This window comes from Ictidomys tridecemlineatus, chromosome 7 (assembly GCF_052094955.1).
Source record: "Ictidomys tridecemlineatus isolate mIctTri1 chromosome 7, mIctTri1.hap1, whole genome shotgun sequence".
Lineage (NCBI taxonomy): Eukaryota > Metazoa > Chordata > Mammalia > Rodentia > Sciuridae > Ictidomys > Ictidomys tridecemlineatus.
This window is the reverse complement of record NC_135483.1, coordinates 142,468,856-142,486,803: the sequence shown is the minus strand read 5'-3', so window position 1 is coordinate 142,486,803 and position 17,948 is coordinate 142,468,856. Positions and strand designations below refer to the sequence as shown.

General features: G+C 36.7%; 1 protein-coding gene, 1 non-coding gene and 1 pseudogene across 3 annotated transcripts in view; 1 reads left to right on the top strand and 2 right to left on the bottom strand.

The window, feature by feature from the left end:
- The first annotated feature begins 120 nt into the window (after positions 1 to 120).
- The window catches only part of Ola1 (Obg like ATPase 1), a 147,211-nt gene continuing 129,383 nt past the window's right edge, over positions 121 to 17,948 (top strand). Inside the window, exons 1-2 of one of the 2 annotated variants that reach the window (XM_005324607.4) lie at positions 121 to 292; positions 1,760 to 1,860. In XM_005324607.4, the coding sequence (XP_005324664.1) occupies positions 1,760 to 1,860 (101 nt within the window). In that variant the 5' untranslated portion in view covers positions 121 to 292. Of the gene's footprint in view, positions 293 to 1,759; positions 1,861 to 17,948 lie in introns of those variants that run through there. The other variant, XM_078017621.1, reaches the window with a different exon arrangement.
- Trnal-caa (transfer RNA leucine (anticodon CAA)) lies at positions 9,701 to 9,773 on the bottom strand. Its single transcript has one exon. It is a non-coding gene; the product is annotated as a tRNA-Leu (tRNA).
- Positions 14,802 to 15,023, bottom strand: LOC110598086 (putative small nuclear ribonucleoprotein G-like protein 15 pseudogene; annotated as a pseudogene).

Below are 17,948 nucleotides of genomic sequence, written 5' to 3'. Positions count from 1 at the left end.
GTCCGGACGCCTCCCACTCTCTCGGCGCCAGAACGCTCCTCCCACCTTGTTCCCGCCTCCCACGGCCCGGAGGGCCAATGGGCGGGGCACGCGGCGGGCGGGGCTCAGGGCCTGCGCGCAGGTGCCGCCCGGCGCCGGGCCCGCCAGTTCCGCCGCAGCCGCCGCCGTCGTGCGTGCCGCTCGGCGGAGGGGCCGGGCCTACGCTCTCTCCGCCTTCCTCCCCGCCTCCAGCTGCCGGCAAGACCAGTCTCCTGCTGCCTGGGACCCGGTGTCACCGTCCTCCCCGAGCACGGTGAGGCCCTCAGGGACCCCGCGGCCGTGCGCTTCGCCCGATCTTGGGCGTCCAGGCCCGGTCTCTTGAGGCTGGCGCCAGGCCCCGGCCAGGCGGCTGGGATGGGGCCAGGGCAGCCGGCGGCGTGGGGTGTGTGGATGAATGAGGCACTCTCGGACTAGGCCGCGCGTCGGGAGAATGGCCCACTCCTTTTCCCCGCACGCCCTGGCGAAAGCCTTCTTCCCGGACTCGGACGGCCAGTGGCCCAGTCCAGAGAGAAAAGATGTTGTTGGGCGGGGGCCCGCTTTGGGAGGCGGCGGACCACCCATCTGTAGGCCGGAGGACTGGACAGGCTCTTTGCAGGCAGCTGTTCTTTGGAGGCCTGAAGGTTGGCCTAGAACAGGTGTCAAGACCCTGAGAAGGGAGATTCTTGGCTTTCAGAGTCTGGGATCAGAGGTTGGAATATCACTTCAGGAGCACGGTCCCTGAGTAGTCCTTGGAGTACTCATCCAGAAGATAGGGGCAGATTTATGTTCCAGCCTCTAAGACATTAGTCGGCCTCGTGAGTTCAGTTGGCAGTAGTAAAGTGGAATTAATTCTACACAGTGGAACTTTGAGCCAGGGATCTCAAGGGACAGCGGAAGTTGAGTGAATTCCAGTTAGGGTGGGCGTAGCTCAGTGGTAGAGTGGTTGCCTAGCGTGTGTGAGGCTCTGGGTATATTTCCCAGCACCGGAGATGGTGAATGGGTTTGAGTGGATCAGTTTAGGATTAGAAGTAACCAGAGTATAGATTTTGAAGTTTGCTTATAGGGTTGATGTGTTTTACTTATGTACCAAAGGTCGGGGCTTGGTTGGAAGGACCCTAATACAGTATGTGTTCATCTGTGTGAAAATTGGAATTGTGGGGACGTGGGGAGGAACATATTCCAGATAATAGAAAATGGTTTGGTGAGAGATGACTTGGTTGCTAGTGGTTCTAGAATGGATTTGTTCTTTTTGTGGTACTAGGGATTGAATTCAAGGCCCGTGCAAGCTAGACAAGTGCACAGAATTACTTCCTTAGCTCTTTTTTTAAGGTTTTATTTTGAGACTGTGTCTTGCTAAGTTGCTGGCCTGAAACTTGCCATTCCTCTGCTTCAGCCTCCATATAGGTGGCATTATAGGTGTGTACCATCACTTGTTTCCAAGTATTTTCATTCATATAATCATGTCAGGTTGAGAAAGTGTGAGTAGTCTGGGTGGAAGGTTGGAACTAAATTTTATCTTTGGTTCCTGGTGCCACAAAGTTTTAAGATCAATCTTTCCAGAACTTCTCAAGAGTGACTTCTGTGACAACTTTTTTTTTTTAAGTTAAAATATTAAGCCGATTTAGCTCTGTGTTTAAATGTTTTGCTCTTTCTTATCCAGTAATATAATTTTATATGATGAAAAGTGTTTTTGTCCGTAAGGTAGTAAAACGTTTTGTACATATTTGTTTTGATATTTCAGATGCCCCCCAAAAAGGGAGGTGATGGAATTAAACCACCTCCAATCATTGGAAGATTTGGAACCTCACTGAAAATTGGTATTGTTGGATTGCCAAATGTTGGGTAGGTGAATATTGGGGCTTTTCTTATTTCCATTTTGTAAATATTTTGAGTTCTTTTGAGAAATGAAAATTCATGAGGTAATTAAAATTGAATTTGAAGAAAATGGGCAATAATATTAATGTTGCAAAACTAGGCTTTAGTTAGATGTATTTTATTTTTGTTTTCTGCACAGATACTGTATTGAATCTTGAGTTACTTATATTGTTTTGCTAAACTCAGAGGAACAAACAATAATAGCTAAAATATCAGTGAAATAGGCAGCTATATTTGCCTGAAACACAGTTGGGGGAAAGGATATTATATTTAATTGGAATTAGAGTAGTTTAAAATGGATTTCAATGTTGATTGGCTACATGTGGGTATCTACCAGGCTGTCTACAACAGACCATACAGTAGGATACTTTAGGAAAAAGTCTTATAAGCCCCGTTATAAATTTGATGAGTTTCTTTGGAGATCATGGGTCAGATGGGTGGATTTTTACTGGAGGAGGTGACAGCTTTGTCTAAAATAGTAGAAGTTGCTAGGTAAAAGATTTCTGTAATAAAGTGCCTAAATCTGAAAGGTGTGAGAGGAAAAGTTGAGTTTTATAATGTTTTAAAAATTAAAGTGAATAATGTATTTGCAAATAGACAGTGATAGGAAATATGTGGGGTTCTCATACAAATCTGTATACCTGTAACTTAAATGTTCAATTCTACTTTTTTTTTTCATTTTTAATACTTCTGTAATATACCTTTTACTAAATATAAACTAAAAATATAAACGGTCTCCAAACTGATTAGAGTGTACTAATGGATAATAGACTCAGTATGGATTTATGATGGTGACTGAAGGCATTTCAGAATGTGCTTTGAGCCTTGATGGCAAGTGGAACAATTATGTTCTTCATGTGTTCCTTGGAGGCCCTGTCATAGAGATTGCTCATTGAATGAAGCATGGTATTTAAGTTGGGCAGTTCTTAAATTCTTGAAATGTAAAATGCAAACAAGTGTGTCGTCCTAATTTCAGTCTTTCCTAGAGCTGGAGATGTTTGCATTTTGAAGGGATTTCCTGCTGTGATATAGTCTGCTTGCAAAGTAAGGCTAAATAGAGTGGAAATACAAGCAAAACAAATAATTAAGCAAAGTATGTAGGGTGTTATCAATAAATGTGAAAGCAGGATATGATCATTATGTTTGTTGTGAGCTTTATTGCACTAGTAAGGAAGACATAGTTTTTAGATATTGACATATTTCTCTTATTTTAGAATCACTGTAGTCAATGCAACTTGACTTTAAATGGGACTACTTTATTTACTTATATATTTTTATTTTGGGAGTGCTAGTGTTTGAACTCAGGGCCTCACACATGTAGGCTAAACTGTGCTACATCCTCAGCCCTTTTAATTTTATTTTAACACAGGGTCTTGCTGAGTATCCAAGGCTGGTCTGAAATTTGTAATTCTCTGGCCTCAGCCTCCCAAATAGATGGGATTACAGTCATGCCTGGCTTAAGTGGGTCTGCTTTAAAATTGGCCATCTTTAGTGTTTTGTATGTAAACTTTTTAAATGTGGATTATAATAAAATCAATGTTTGTGAAAATAACCTAAAATATTTTATTGTTTAGCATAAATGTGCTGTTTATGCTTTTAAATTAAATATTCCTTCCTCTCTAGTTTTATTGAGGTATATTTTAGAAACAGTAAACTTTACTCTTTTTATTTTGGGGGGAAGGTGGGGTGTTGAAGATTGAAACCAGGGCCCATGCATGCAAATTCACTTATTTTAAAGGTACAGTTGAATGAGTTTTTGGCAGTTGTGTTTGGTTGTAAAACTTTTTGTACAACGATTTTTCTTTATACAACTGTATCAGATAGAGTTCTTTGTAATAAACACAAATCCTGGTTATTTTAAGCAAGAAAAAGAGACTTACTGAAGGAATAGACTAGAAGGAGAAGCTGAATAGCTAGGCTTAGGAGGGACAGGAACCATGGTGGTACAGTCAGAGATGGGTCCATGTGGACCTCAGCTACTTGGATTCCTGAACTTCTTTGTGCTTCTCATCTCCTGCTACTTCTCCTGTGATTCAAATTCCTGGGCAAGGAAATCTGATTGGACATGTCTATCTCTGGATAGGTTCACAAGAAGTAGGTTATTGGAGAAGGGTAGTTCTCTAAAAGATGATCTGCTTATCAAAAATAAGGACAATTCAATATAGAAAACATCTAAAGAATCTCTTGATATTTAAAGATCTTGGTGGGTAAGAAGGCTTGCTTTTTAATATGTGTAAGACTAATTACATAGAAACTTAAAGGTCATATTAGATATTTAATGAACTCTTAGTATAGGCCAATTTCTGTTCTGAGTGCTTTATATGTACTGTCTAATTTAATAAATGGTTTGACAACCCCCTCCCCATTTGAATTTAAATTCCACTAAGGCAGGGATTGTATTGTTGCTGTTTATTGGTATATTTCTTGTGCTTAGAAGGGTGTCAGTAGCATAGCAGACTTTCAGTAAGTATTTGTGAATGGGGTAGTTTTTCCCCCTTTGATGGCTTACACTCGTGTGTAAGAGAGAGAGAGAGAGAGAGAGAGAGAGAGAGAGAGAGAGAGATTGATTTACTCGTGTGTGTGTGTGTGTGTGTGTGTGTGTGTGTGTGAGAGAGAGAGAGAGAGAGAGAGAGAGAGAGAGAGAGAGAGAGAGAGAGAGAGAGAGAGATATTAATGAATTAATGATAAGGAGACTTTTTTGTTGTTGTTGTTTTGGTAATGGGGATTAAACCCATTGGTGCTTTATACTGAGCTGCATCCCTAGTCCTTTTTTTTTATTTTTAAATTTTGAGACAGGGTGTCACTATGTTGCTGAGAGTCTTGATAAGTTGCTGAGGCTGGCCTCAAACTTGAGCCTCCTGCTTAAGCCTCCCAAATTGCTGGGATTACAGGCATGTGTCACCTTGTCCAGCTAGGAGACATATTTCTTTCTTTCTTTTTTTAAAAATTTTTTTTAGTTGTAGTTGGACACTATTTATTTATTTATTTATCTATCTATTTATTTATTTATATGTGGTGCTGAGGATTAAACCTAGTGCCTCACACGTGAAGCTGGTGCTCTACTAATGAGCTACAGCCCCAGCCCTAGGAGACATATTTCAATGTTCACTTTTTAATGAATTACAAAAGAATACCAAAGTAGAGCTATGGAGATTTCGTTTCTAGTTCTGCCCTGTTTTTCTTATTGAAGCTATGCTTTGCAGATTAGTTTCTCTTAAACCAATGTATGTTTGTGGGTGTGAGACTTAGAAGCTCTTGGAGGAAACTACTTTTTGACATTTTAGACTTCTGTCAGGGATGGCTCTTTTTGCTACCACTGTATTAGATAATATTACATTCAGTTTAGAGTGTCAGAAAACCCCAGATAACCTTGGCATAGACAGAAGTTTCTGTTTGTGTGTTTTGCTGTCATAGATTGATGTAGTAGATCTGCTTTATGAAGTCTTCAGGAACCTAAGCTTCTTTCAGCTCATAGCTCAGCAATCCCTAGGATGTGGCCTTATCCTTATGGCCCCAAGGTTTTGAAATGATGTGGCCAACAGTCTCTTTTTTTCCCCCTGTAAATTGCCACAGCATACTTCTCTAATATCCTTTTGTCCAGAATTTAGACACAAGAATTTAGTTGTAAGTAAATGTAGTCTTTGACAGGTGTCTGTTCAGTTAAAAATTTTATTGCCTGAAAAAAGGGAAGAATGGATATTGGGGACAGCTAGGATACTCTATTCAAACACCCAGGAATTGCCCAAAGGGAGTAATGATCTTGTTCAGTTGATGCTTGTGAGAGTGTTACATTAGTATTGTTAAAATGGCTATATTACCAAAAGTGATACATGGATTCAGTGCAGTCTGCATCAAAATACCAATGACATTATTCACAGAACTAGAAAAAAAAAACAGCCCTAAAATCCATACAGAAGAATAAAAGACCCAGAATAGCCAAAGCAATTCTAAGCACAAAAAGTAATGTTGGAGGCATCACAATACAAAATTTTAACTTATTCCAGAGCTGTTGTAATAGAAATACATGGTGCTGGCATAAAAATACATACACAGACCAATGAAATGGAATAGAAGACACAAAGACAAAATCAGACAGATCCTTGACAAAGGAACCAAAAATGTATGTTGGAGAAATAACCTTTTAACAAATGGTGCAAGGAAAACTGAATGTCCATATGTAGAAGAACAAAACTAGTTCCTGTCTCTCACCTTGCACACACACAAAAAATCAACTCAAAATAAATCAAAGACGTACACATTAGACCAGGAGCTTTGCAATTACTAGAAGAAAACAGGATCAACACTCCAACCATAAGTCCAGGCAAAAAATTTCTTAATAGAATTTCTTAAGTTTGGGAAATAATACCAACAATTAAATGGGATGGCATCACATTAAAAAGCTTTTGCATAACAACAAAACATAGAAGAACAGGACAAGAGAACCTACAGAAGGGGGGAAAATCTACTTTTCTGGTAGAGGATTAATATCCAGAGTATATAAAGAACTCAAAAAACCTCCCACCAAAAAAACCAAATAATTCAATAAATGGACAAATCAGTTAAATAGTCATTTCTCAAAAGAAGAAATATAAATGGCCAATAAATATGTAAAAAAAAATGTTCAGCATCTGTAAAATCAAAACACCACCAAGATTTCATCTCACACCAGTCAGAATGGCAGTTATTAAAACTACAAATAATAATATGCTGGTGAGGATGTGGAGGGAAAGGAACACTTATACACTCTTTGTGGGATTGTAAATTAGTATACCACTATGGAAATTGGTGTGCAAGTTCCTCAAAAGATGAGGAATGGAACATTGTATGACCCCACATACTTTCTTCTGTATTTATACAAAAGAATTGAAGTCAGCATACTATAGTGATACATGCATACCCATGTTTATAGCAGCACAATTCACATTATGTAGTCAAGTTGTGGAACCAGTATAAGTGTCTAATCAGCAGATAAGTAGATAAAGACAGTGTGATAAATATACACCATGGAGTTGGTTTTTTTTTCAGCCATAAAGAAGAGGAGAATTATGTAATTTTCAGGAAAATGGGTGGAATTTGAGATCATCATGTTAAGTGACATATCGAAGTCAAGGTCTGTATGTTTTCTCACATATGGAAGCTAGACAGAAAAAAGTGGGAGGAAAGTGTATCTGGGGGAATCTTTATGAAAATAGAGGGGAGACCTTTAGAGTAGTGGAAGAAGACTAGGGGAGGATGGAGAGCAGGAAAAGGGAAGGTTATAGAAAATGAAATTGATCACATTGTTATGTGCATGTACAGATATATCAAAATGAATCCCACTGTTAGGTATGGCTATAATGTACCAGTAAAAATTAACTTAAAAATTGAATCAAGGGCTCGGGTTGTTGCCCAGTTTATAGTACTTGCCTAGCATGTGTGAGGCACTGGATTTGAGTCTCAGAATCAACATATAAATAAAATAAAGGTCTACTGACAACTGTGTTTAAAAAAGTTGAATCAAAAGCCATTAAATAACTATAGGAATAAAAAATTAAATAAATTCATGTTTAAAAAAATTCATCCTTAAACATACCTGTAATCCCTGTGGCTGGGGAGGCCTAGTCAGGAGGATTGAAAGTTCAAAGCTAGCTTCAGCAACTTAGTGAGGCTCTGTTTCTAAATAAATTTTTTTAAAAAGTGGGGATGTAGCTCAGTGTTTAAATACACCTGGGTTCAATTCCTGATAGAAAAAAAGAAAAAATTCACACTTATAAGTCCCTTAATGTTAACTAATATTTTTTATAATTATGATACAGTGGTCAAAATCAGGAAATAAATATTGATTAACTGTTTGTCCTTTTTTGGGGGTGGTGGTTCAGGAGCCAACTCAGGATTATATGTTGCATTGAATTGTTTTTGCCTTCTTAGTTTCCTTTAATTTAGAACAGTTTCTCAGTCTTTGACTTTCATATATTTGAGAGTTTTGAAGAATATTGGCCAGTTATTGTGTAGTTATTGGGATTGTCTGATATTCCCTCATGATTCAGTTTAAGATCTATATTTTTGGGCATAGAAGTGTACCAGGGCCAGGTGTGTTAGCATATGCATGTAATCCCAGGGACTCAGGAGATGGAGGCAGGAGGATTGGAAGTTTGAGGGTAGCCTCAGCAATTTAGCAAGGCCTTAAACAACTAGTGGGACCCTGTTTCAAAATAAAAAGGGCTGGGGATATGGCTCAGTGGTTAAGTGCTCCTGGGTTAAAGCCTCAGTACCGAGAGAGAGAGAGAGAGAGAGAGAGAGAGAGAGAGAGAGAGAGAGAGAGAGAGAGAGAGAGAGAGAGAGAGAGAGAGAGAGGGGGAGAGAGAGAGAGGGGGGGAGGGGGAGGGGGAGGGGGAGGGGGAAGTGTAATATCAAGCACTGATTTGTCTAGTTACTGTTGATGTTAACTTTGATCACTTGTCTAAGGAGGTGTCTGATGGATTTTTTTTTCACTAAATTAGAGTTCTTATTTTTCCAATTGCAATTAATAAACATCTTGTGGATAATTCTTTGATATGTGTACATCTTATTTCTCATACTTTTGCCCCCTAATTTTGTTATGTATTAAAACTTTTGCTTGAAACAGTTATAATTGTATTGTTTACCATATGGTGATTTTTGTGCTCTATGTGTAATAAGAATTGTAATGCATTCCACTGTCATATATAAATAAAAAATAAATAAATAAGTAAAAAAATGGTGATTTTTACATTTCCATTGTTCTATATTTATAGAAGGAACAATTTTATAGAAGAAGCAATGGAAATTCTATTGTATGGAATTCTATTGTAAAAAAGCCTTCCCTTACTTATTCATGTATTTGATTATAATTTACCAGTATAGATTCTTATTTATTATTATTATGTTGGTAATAACCTATTACTATTTATTTATATGTTATTTATTTGTGCACATTGCTTAGATTTGATCTTTAGAACCTTTCATGTTCTCTCATATTCTTTTTGACGTATTCTTTATTTTTTGTGTATTTTCAACTTCCTGGCATCACAGTGTGTTTCAGGCTTGCACTTTGTACTTTCTCTGCTCCTGCCTTAGAAGACACAAATATTTGTGTAGACATATGTTTTTATTTCTTATAGGTATATACTTATAAAAGTGGTATTTCTAGATCATTTTGTGGCTCTATGTTTAACTATTTGAGGAACTACCAAACTGTTTTCCAAAGTAACTATATACCATTTTATATTCCCATTAGAAGTATATTTGGGTTCCAATTTCTTCACATCCTCACCCAAACTTGTTATTGTCTTTTTGATTATAGCCAAGGTGTTAAGTGGTTTCTCATTGTGGTTTCTTTAATGGCTAATTATATTGAGCATCATTTCACATGTTTATTATGTCTTCATTTTTAAAGATATTTCCACTGTAGAATTCTAGGTTAAATTTTTCTTTTAACACTTTGAAGTTATCTTCCATTTTCTTAGTTTTTTAAGGAGAACTCTGTTATAATCTTGGTTCATCTATATGTTTTTTGTTCCCTCAGGTTTTCTTCAAAATTTTCTCTGTAATACTGGTTTTCAAAAATTTGATTTCCATGAGAATTGGTGTTTTTTTCCTTATGCTTGTTTTCCTTGGGGTTTGTTGAGATTTTAGGTTTATGGTTTTCATTAAATTTGTAAAATATTGGGCTAGTATTTCTTCAAATACTTCTTTTTAATCTATATCACTTTGCTCTGTTCCTGAGACTCTTATTACATGTATATTAGTTCCCTAATAGTATCCCACTGAAGCTCTGATTATTTCGTTTCTATTTTTTTTTTTTTTTTTTTTGAGGTGCTGGGGATTGAACCCAGGGCCTTGTGCATTTGAGGCAAGCATTCTACCAACTAAACTACATCCCAAGCCCGTGGATGCTTCATTTTGACAATTTCTATTGCCCTGTCTTCAGGAGCTTTTCTTCTGCAGTCGCCAATCTGCTATTATTTATATTCAGTGCATTTTTCATTTCAATTTTATTTCAGATACTATATTTTTTATATAATATTCCCTTTCGTGTCTTTCATTTTGTTGTTGTCTTCATATTTCACTTTATATCCTTCAGAAAAATTATAGATTTATAACATTTATAACATTTGTCTTATAATTCCAACCTTTTGCATTACTGGGTTTATTTCTATTTGTTGACTTTCATCCTGATTTTGGTACCTATTTTTCTGCTTTTTTGCATGCTTTGTCATTTTTATTAGATTCTAGACACTGTAAATTTTGCTCCTTTGAAGATTGTTGGCCTGGCATTTAGTTATTTGTGTATAATTTTGATTGTTCTGAGTCTTCTTAGTATGTTTTCTTATGATGAGTTCAATATATATATATATATTTGGTCCTGGCATTACTATAGCCTTGGTACTAAGATTTTACCCTCTTAAGGACTCCATCTAATTCCTTTATGTTAGGAGATCTCTCTACTGTGGCTAGTAGGAAAGTAAACTACTGAGAGTTGTTAAACATACTGCTTTTGGGCGGCTCTTTCCCTGGCTTTGGTGGAGATGGAACTTAATTATATACAAATTGATAATCAGTCATAATTTTTTAAAAAATATTTATTTATTTGTTTTAGTGTTAGGTGGACACATTACCTTTATTTTATTTTTATGTGATGCTGAGGATCGAACCCAGTGCCTCACGCATGCTAGACAAGCGCACTACAACTTGAGCCACAACCCCAGCCCCAATCAGTCATAATTTTGAGAGGACCCTCTTCAAAAATCTCTCTGTGCAACTTCTGTCTTTTCAGAAAATTCTACTATTGTAAATTCTACTACTTTAGGTTCCTCTTCTCCTAGTCTCTTTAACTTGGCATGACTGTGGGATTCTGTTGGTTTCCCCAATTTTGCTTAATTCATTTGTTAGTCTTTTCTCAGGGAACGTAGTTTTGTGCTATATTTCCTCTGTCTAGAAACTGTAGTTTCATATATATTATCTGGTTTTCTAGCTGTTGTAGCAGGAGGGCAGTTTTCATAGGAGAAGGGGAAGCAAAACTCCCTAACTCTTTATAATTAACTTAAATCTATTGTATATTTGTCAGCAGTCCAAAATGCCCGTCTGCTCTTTCATGTGATTTTTTTTTTGTGATTTGAGAATTATTTGCTTTCTCCTTTTAATTTTTTCTGAATGATCTTTGGTATAAGAGATCTGTTCCCCTATTCATTCTTTCCTGTTACTCATTAGTAATTGTATGCCTTAGAAATATTTTATAGATTAAGTGGCTTAAGTCTTTTAATTTTCATTAAGTTTCTTTTTCAGAATTCTAGTGTTTTGGTATATTTACCACATAATTTCACATAAATTTGTAGCTCATTAATTTATTTACTTTTGTGCTAGCAACTAGTAAATAAACTTCATTTGGATTTCACTATTTTTTTTTTCATTTTCCAGTATAGATTACTAGTTTTATTTAGTCCACATGTCTTTTTTTTTGGATTGAATTCAGGGTCACTTTTGTATTTTAGAGACAAGGTTTCCCTGAGTTGCTTAGTACCTCACTTTTGTTGAGGCTGGGTTTGAACTCGTGCCTTAGCCTTCTGAAGCTGCTGGGATTTCAGGCTTGTGTCATGTGAACTGCAAATCCACATATCTCTTTTATTTGTTTATTTTTATGTGGTGCTGAGGATTGAACCCAGTGCCTCACACATGCAAGGCAAGCGTTCTGCCACTGAGCTACAGCCCTAGCCCTCTACATGTCTAAGTCTAAGTCCCCTCCAGTGTTTCTTATGTTTATGACCTTTTAAGGGACATGAAATTTTTCATTTTCTTTTGAAGAGTATTGGTCAGGTATTTTGTGTGATATCTCTCAGTTTGAGTTTGTTTCATGGTTTTTCATGAGACAAACTGGATTTTTTGTGTTAGAAATTATGGTAAGAAATACATAAGATTACCCTTTAAATTTTGTTCTTTAAAAACAACAAAATTTTTTTTTGTAGTTTAGATGGACAGAATACCTTTATTTTTATTTTTATTATTTTTTATTTTTATGTGGTGCTGAGAATTGAACTTACCTGGTCTCCATTCTTCTTTGTTGTGTAGATCTCTAGAACTTTTCCATCTTGCATTTTTTTAAAAGTTTTTTTTTGTTCTTTTTTTTTTATTGATTGTTCAAAACATTACAGAGCTCATGATATATCATCTTTCATACATTTGACTCAATTGGATTTTGAACTCCCATTTTTACCCCAAATACAGATTGCAGAATCACATCTGTTGCATACTCACATTTTACATAATGGCATATTAGTGACTGTTGTATTCTGCTACCTTTCCTATCCCCTACTATCCCCCCTCCCCTCCTCTCTCCTCCCATCTTCCCTCTCTACCTCCTCTGCTGTTGTTCAATTCTTTCCCTTTTTTTCCCTCTCCCTTGCCCCTCATAACCTCTTATAATTTTGTGTATCATTGAAGGTCTCCTACCATTTCCATATGCTTTCCCTTCTCTCTCCCTTTCTCTCCCCCCATTCGTTTTTGTTTACTGTTAGTCTTTTCCTCATGCTTTTCCCTCCTGTTCTGTTCTTAGTTGCTCTCTTTATATCAAAGAAGACATTTGGCATTTGTTTTTTAGGGCTTGGCTAGCTTCACTTAGCATAGTCTGCTCTAATGCCATCCATTTCCCTGCAAATTCTATGATTTTGTCATTTCTTAGTGCTGCATAATACTCCATTGTGTATAGATGCCACATTTTTTTTATCCATTCATCTACTGAAGGGCATCTAGGTTGGTTCCACAGTCTAGCTATTGTGAATTGTGCCGCTATAATTATTGATGTGGCCGTATCCCTATAGTGCCTCTTTTAAGGTCCTCAGGGAATAGTCTGAGAAGGGCGATAGCTGGGTCAAATGGTGGATCCATTCCCAGCTTTCCCAGGAATCTCCTTACTGCTTTCCAAATTGGCCTCACCATTTTGCAGTCCCACCAGCAGTGTACAAGTGTACCCCTTTCCCCACATCCTCGCCAACACTTATTGTTGTTTGACTTCATAATGGCTGCCAATCTTACTGGAGTGAGATGGTATCTTGGGGTGGTTTTGATTTGCATTTCTCTGACTGCTAGAGATGGTGAGCATTTTTTCATGTACTTGTTGATTGATTGTATGTCCTCCTCTGAGAAGTGTCTGTTCAGGTCCTTGGCCCATTTGTTGATTGGATTATTTGTTATCTTATTGTCTAATTTTTTGAGTTCTTTATATACTCTGGATATTAGGGCTCTTTCTGAAGTGTGAGGAGTAAAGATTTGTTCCCATGATGTAGGCTCCCTATTTACCTCTCTTATTGTTTCTTTTGCTGAGAAAAAACTTTTTAGTTTGAGTAAGTCCCATTTGTTGATTCTAGATGTTAACTCTTGTGCTATGGGTGTCCTATTGAGGAATTTGGAGCCCGACCCCACAGTATGTAGGTCGTAGCCAACTTTTTCTTCTATCAGATGCCGTGTCTCTGATTTGATATCAAGCTCCTTGATCCATTTTGAGTTAACTTTTGTGCATGGCGAGAGAAAGGGATTCAGTTTCATTTTGTTGCATATGGATTTCCAGTTTTCCCAGCACCATTTGTTGAAGATGCTATCCTTTCTCCATTGCATGCTTTTAGCCCCTTTATCAAATATAAGAAAGTTGTAGTTTTGTGGGTTGGTTTCTGTGTCCTCTATTCTGTTCCATTGGTCCACCCGCCTGTTTTGGTACCAGTACCATGCTGTTTTTGTTACTATTGCTCTGTAGTATAGTTTGAAGTCTGGTATCGCTATACCACCTGATTCACACTTCCTGCTTAGCATTGTTTTTGGTATTCTGGGTCTTTTATTTTTCCATATGAATTTCATGATTGCTTTCTCTATTTCTACAAGAAATGCTTTTGGGATTTTGATTGGCATTGCATTAAACCTATAGAGAATTTTTGGTAATATCGTCATTTTGATGATGTTAGTTCTGCCTATCCATGAACAGGGTATACTTTTCCATCTTCTAAGATCTTCTTCAATTTCTCTCTTTAGAGTTCTGTAGTTTTCATTGTATAAGTCTTTCACCTCTTTTGTTAGGTTGATTCCCAAGTATTTCGATCCTCAGCACCACATACAAACAAAAATGTTGTGTCTGCCGAAAACTAAAAAACAAATATTAAAAATTCTCTCTCTGGGAAGATGGGAGGGGAGGGGAGGGGAGGGGAGGGGGGATAGTAGGGGATAGGAAAGGTAGCAGAATACAACAGTCACTAATATGCCATTATGTAAAAATGTGAGTATGTAACAGAAGTGAGTCTGCATTATGTATTTGGGGAGTTCAAAACCCAATTGAGTCAAATGTATGAAAGATGATATATCATGAGCTCTGTAATGTTTTGAACAATCAATAAAAAAAAATGGAAAAAAAAATTCTCTCTCTCTCTCTCTCTCTTAAAAAAAAAAAAAGTACCTAAACTGTGGAGCCAACTTAAATGCCCTTCAGTAGATGAATGGATAAAAAAAAAATGTAGCATATATTCACCATCTTGTATATCTAAAACTCAATACCCATTAGACAACTCTCCGTTCTCTATCCTTCTAACCTCTGGTACCACTATTCGACTTTCTGTTTTGTGATTTTGACTGCTATATATCTCATGTAAGTGATACCATACAATTCTTGTCGTTTTTTGGATAGCTTATTTTACTTAGCAAAATGTCCTCAAAGTTTATCTATGCTGTAGTATGTGACAGGATTTCCTTTCTTTTGGGGGCTCAAATAATGTTCCATTGTATGTATATCAGTTTCTTTATCCATTTTTTTTATTATTAAAAAGTTTATTTAACTTAAAGTTTAATATGAAAATGTGCATGACCCAGTTTTTATGCCATAGAAAAACAGGCCCTTTGAAGAGGGCACATGGATTTCTCTACTGAACAGCCATTATTTATAGTTGTTCCAAAGCTTCTAACATGATACTATTTCCTCATGTATTTCCATTCCAATATTCTGTTGCCCCCTAGTTGTCATCTCCATACATTCATTTATCACAAGACTCATAAAGGAGTCAATTTTCTGAAGTATTCCTTGGACATGTCTGCCCATTTAATTTCAATGATAATTTCTTGTCTGTATTTTTTTTCAGCTCAGGAGGGCGAACTTTGCTCATATTGTCTACCTGGCAGGCTCAGAGATGCTTTGAAACAGGGTTGGTGGCATCCTTCCATCCATTCATTCATCTTTTAATGGATATTTGCTTCTACTTTTTGGCTACTGTGAATAAGGCTGCAAGGAACATGTATGCATGGGTGTATAAGTATCTCTTCAAGAGATAAGGTTGTGCCGCAGTCTGGCTGCAGCATAATAACCCGGGGGTGACAAATAACTTCTGTAGATTGATACAGCAGGAATGGAAGCCCTTTATTGTAGGACAACAGAGCTATTTATACATTTTGCACAGCTTATCTTAATTAGCATAAACTAGATGCATCAGTCAACCAATAAGGAATCTCCACACTTAATGGCTTGCTTTTGTTACTTCTCAAACCACTCCCTCTGGCATTTTGCCAGGCACCATCCAGACTTGTTTACGAACTCTAACATTTCTCTGGCAAAATACCACGTGTTATTTTGACTTGTCTACAGACCTCAACAAGGTTGCATAAGTCAGATTTATTTAATATACTAAAATATATAATTTTCAAAATAAGAGATTAAATCTTGAGTAGGTGAAGCAAAGTACAGCCACTGTTTTTTATCATTACTGAAATAATTTGTATACCTCCATTCTTGCGTGAGAGGATTTCTACAGTTTTATATACCCTTTTTTCTACTTTTAAACCTTATAATAACTTCAAGAGATCTAAATGTGGTGTGTATGTGTGTGTGTGTGTGTGTGTGTGTGTGTAAGATTCTCATTTCAAAAAGAACCTATGGACCTTAACACTTTAGGCTTTGGCCCAAACTCAAGTTCTTTGCTTTTACAAGGCTTTTCTTCAGCTAGATGCTATGGTACATACTCAGCACTTTGGGAGGTAGAAGGATCATAAATTGGAGGCCAGCCTCAGCAATTTAGTGAGGACCTAAATGATTTCGTGAGAAATCATTTGTTTTTCTATCCTCTAAAATGGTAGTAACATCTACAGGCTTCATCAGATTAAGGTGAAAGATGACATTAATTTCTATTAGTATAAAGTATAAAGGACTGGGAATATAACTCAGTAGTAAAGTATCCCCAGTACTCCCCCCGAAAAAAAAAAAAAGTTTTCTTTAATAGATTTGAATAGATCAAAATGTCTGAAGTTGTTACTGAAGTCTATAATAATAATTCTTGCAAGTTTTTCCTTTTTCCTTCTTTCTTCCTTTTTTTAACTTTTGTATACTTACAAATCTATTGGAAGGTACAGATTACATGGGCATTATGAATTTTAAAACATCTCAAATGAGACAACTTTTGAAAATGGAGATTTGTTTTCCAAGTTTAGTTTAAATGTATGTCAGGATTTTTTTTTTTTTTTAAAGAGAGAGGTGTGAGAGAGGGAGAGAGAGAGAGAGAGAATTTTAATATTTATTTTTTAGTTTTCGGCAGACACAACATCTTTGTATGTGGTGCTGAGGATCAAACCCGGGCCGCACGCATGCCAGGCGAGCGCGCTACCGCTTGAGCCACATCCCCAGCCCCATGTCAGGATTTTTTCCGCCTAGGAAGTAATGGGACTTGCCAGGCATGGTAGCGCATGCCTGTAATCTCAGCTGTTTAGGAGACTTAGGCAGGAGGATCATGCGTTCACAGCCAGCCTCAGCAAATAATAATATGCTAAGCAACTTAGTGAGACTCTGTCTCCAAAAAAAAAAGCCTGGGGAAATGGCTCAGTGTTTGAGTGCTACTGAGTTCTATCCCTGGTACTCCCCCCCCAGAGAAAAGGTAATGGAACTTTATTTTGCTGTATTTTACTGTGTATGTTTTAAAGGATAAACTTTTTTCTTTATTATAAAACATATTTTTATCTAAGTAGATCAAAAATATTATATTTACAAATAGCCATAAATTTTTAAAAAATCCCTTTAGTCTGTTTAGGATTGCATTTGACTATGGTAATAGCGCGATATACAGTTTTATAACTAGTCTATACGGAAATGCAGCAGCACTTAATTTTAATCCTTACATTTTGCTGGTTTTTCTTCTGCAGCATCAGCTTTCCTTTGGTATAAAGCCTAGATTTTTGTCTCTTGCTTTTGTCCACAGTAGCAAATGTCCTTAGGGTAAAAGTGGCTATAGAGGTCAAATCACTTCAAGTTTTTTATTATCCCTTCCTCCCATATTCAGAATCTTAGCTTCTTCAAACAGATAATTTCTGAATTCTGCATTTTATGTGACTTTTTTAGTTCTAGGAGGGAATTTCTGGTTAATTGTTAGCTTTTGTATTTCATCTAGAAGCAAAAGCTTTAGCCCCCTTCTCTAATCACAGTTGGTTTGTTGAAGAAATTTGGTTGATCATCTAATAGATTTTTCTATATTTTAGATTTTGTTGGTTGTATCCTTTAATATGTTCTTTTGTCCTCTAAAATGGTAGTAACATCTACAGGCTTCATCAGATTAAGGTGAAAGATGACATTAATTTCTATTAGGAGTTACTACTATTTTTTCTCCTCATTTTGCAATGTTAAATGTTATTAGTGATCATTATCCAGATTTATTCCTTTTTTTAGAGGTTGCAAAATGGTAGAATTCTAATTTCCCCCCCATGATTTATTGGCTGGAATATGCCTGTAAAAAATCTTCATCAATTCTTTGGTTACTTTGAAAGTTCACTTCATATAGAAAAGGCACAATATATATTTCAACAGGTCTTCAAAAGTGATCATTTAACATCCTTAAAGGAGAGACAGTAATAGTTTTTTATTTTTGGTTTGTTGAAGATTGACAGCTTATAGATTTAAATAAAATTATTTGATTTGTTACAGTCCATTGTAGTTGTTACTCTTTTTTTTTTTTTTTTTTTGGTTGCAGTACTGGGATTGAACCCAGGACTTCACACATGCTAGGCAAGTGTTCTACCACTGAGCTATATCCCTAGCCCCTAGTTACTCTTAT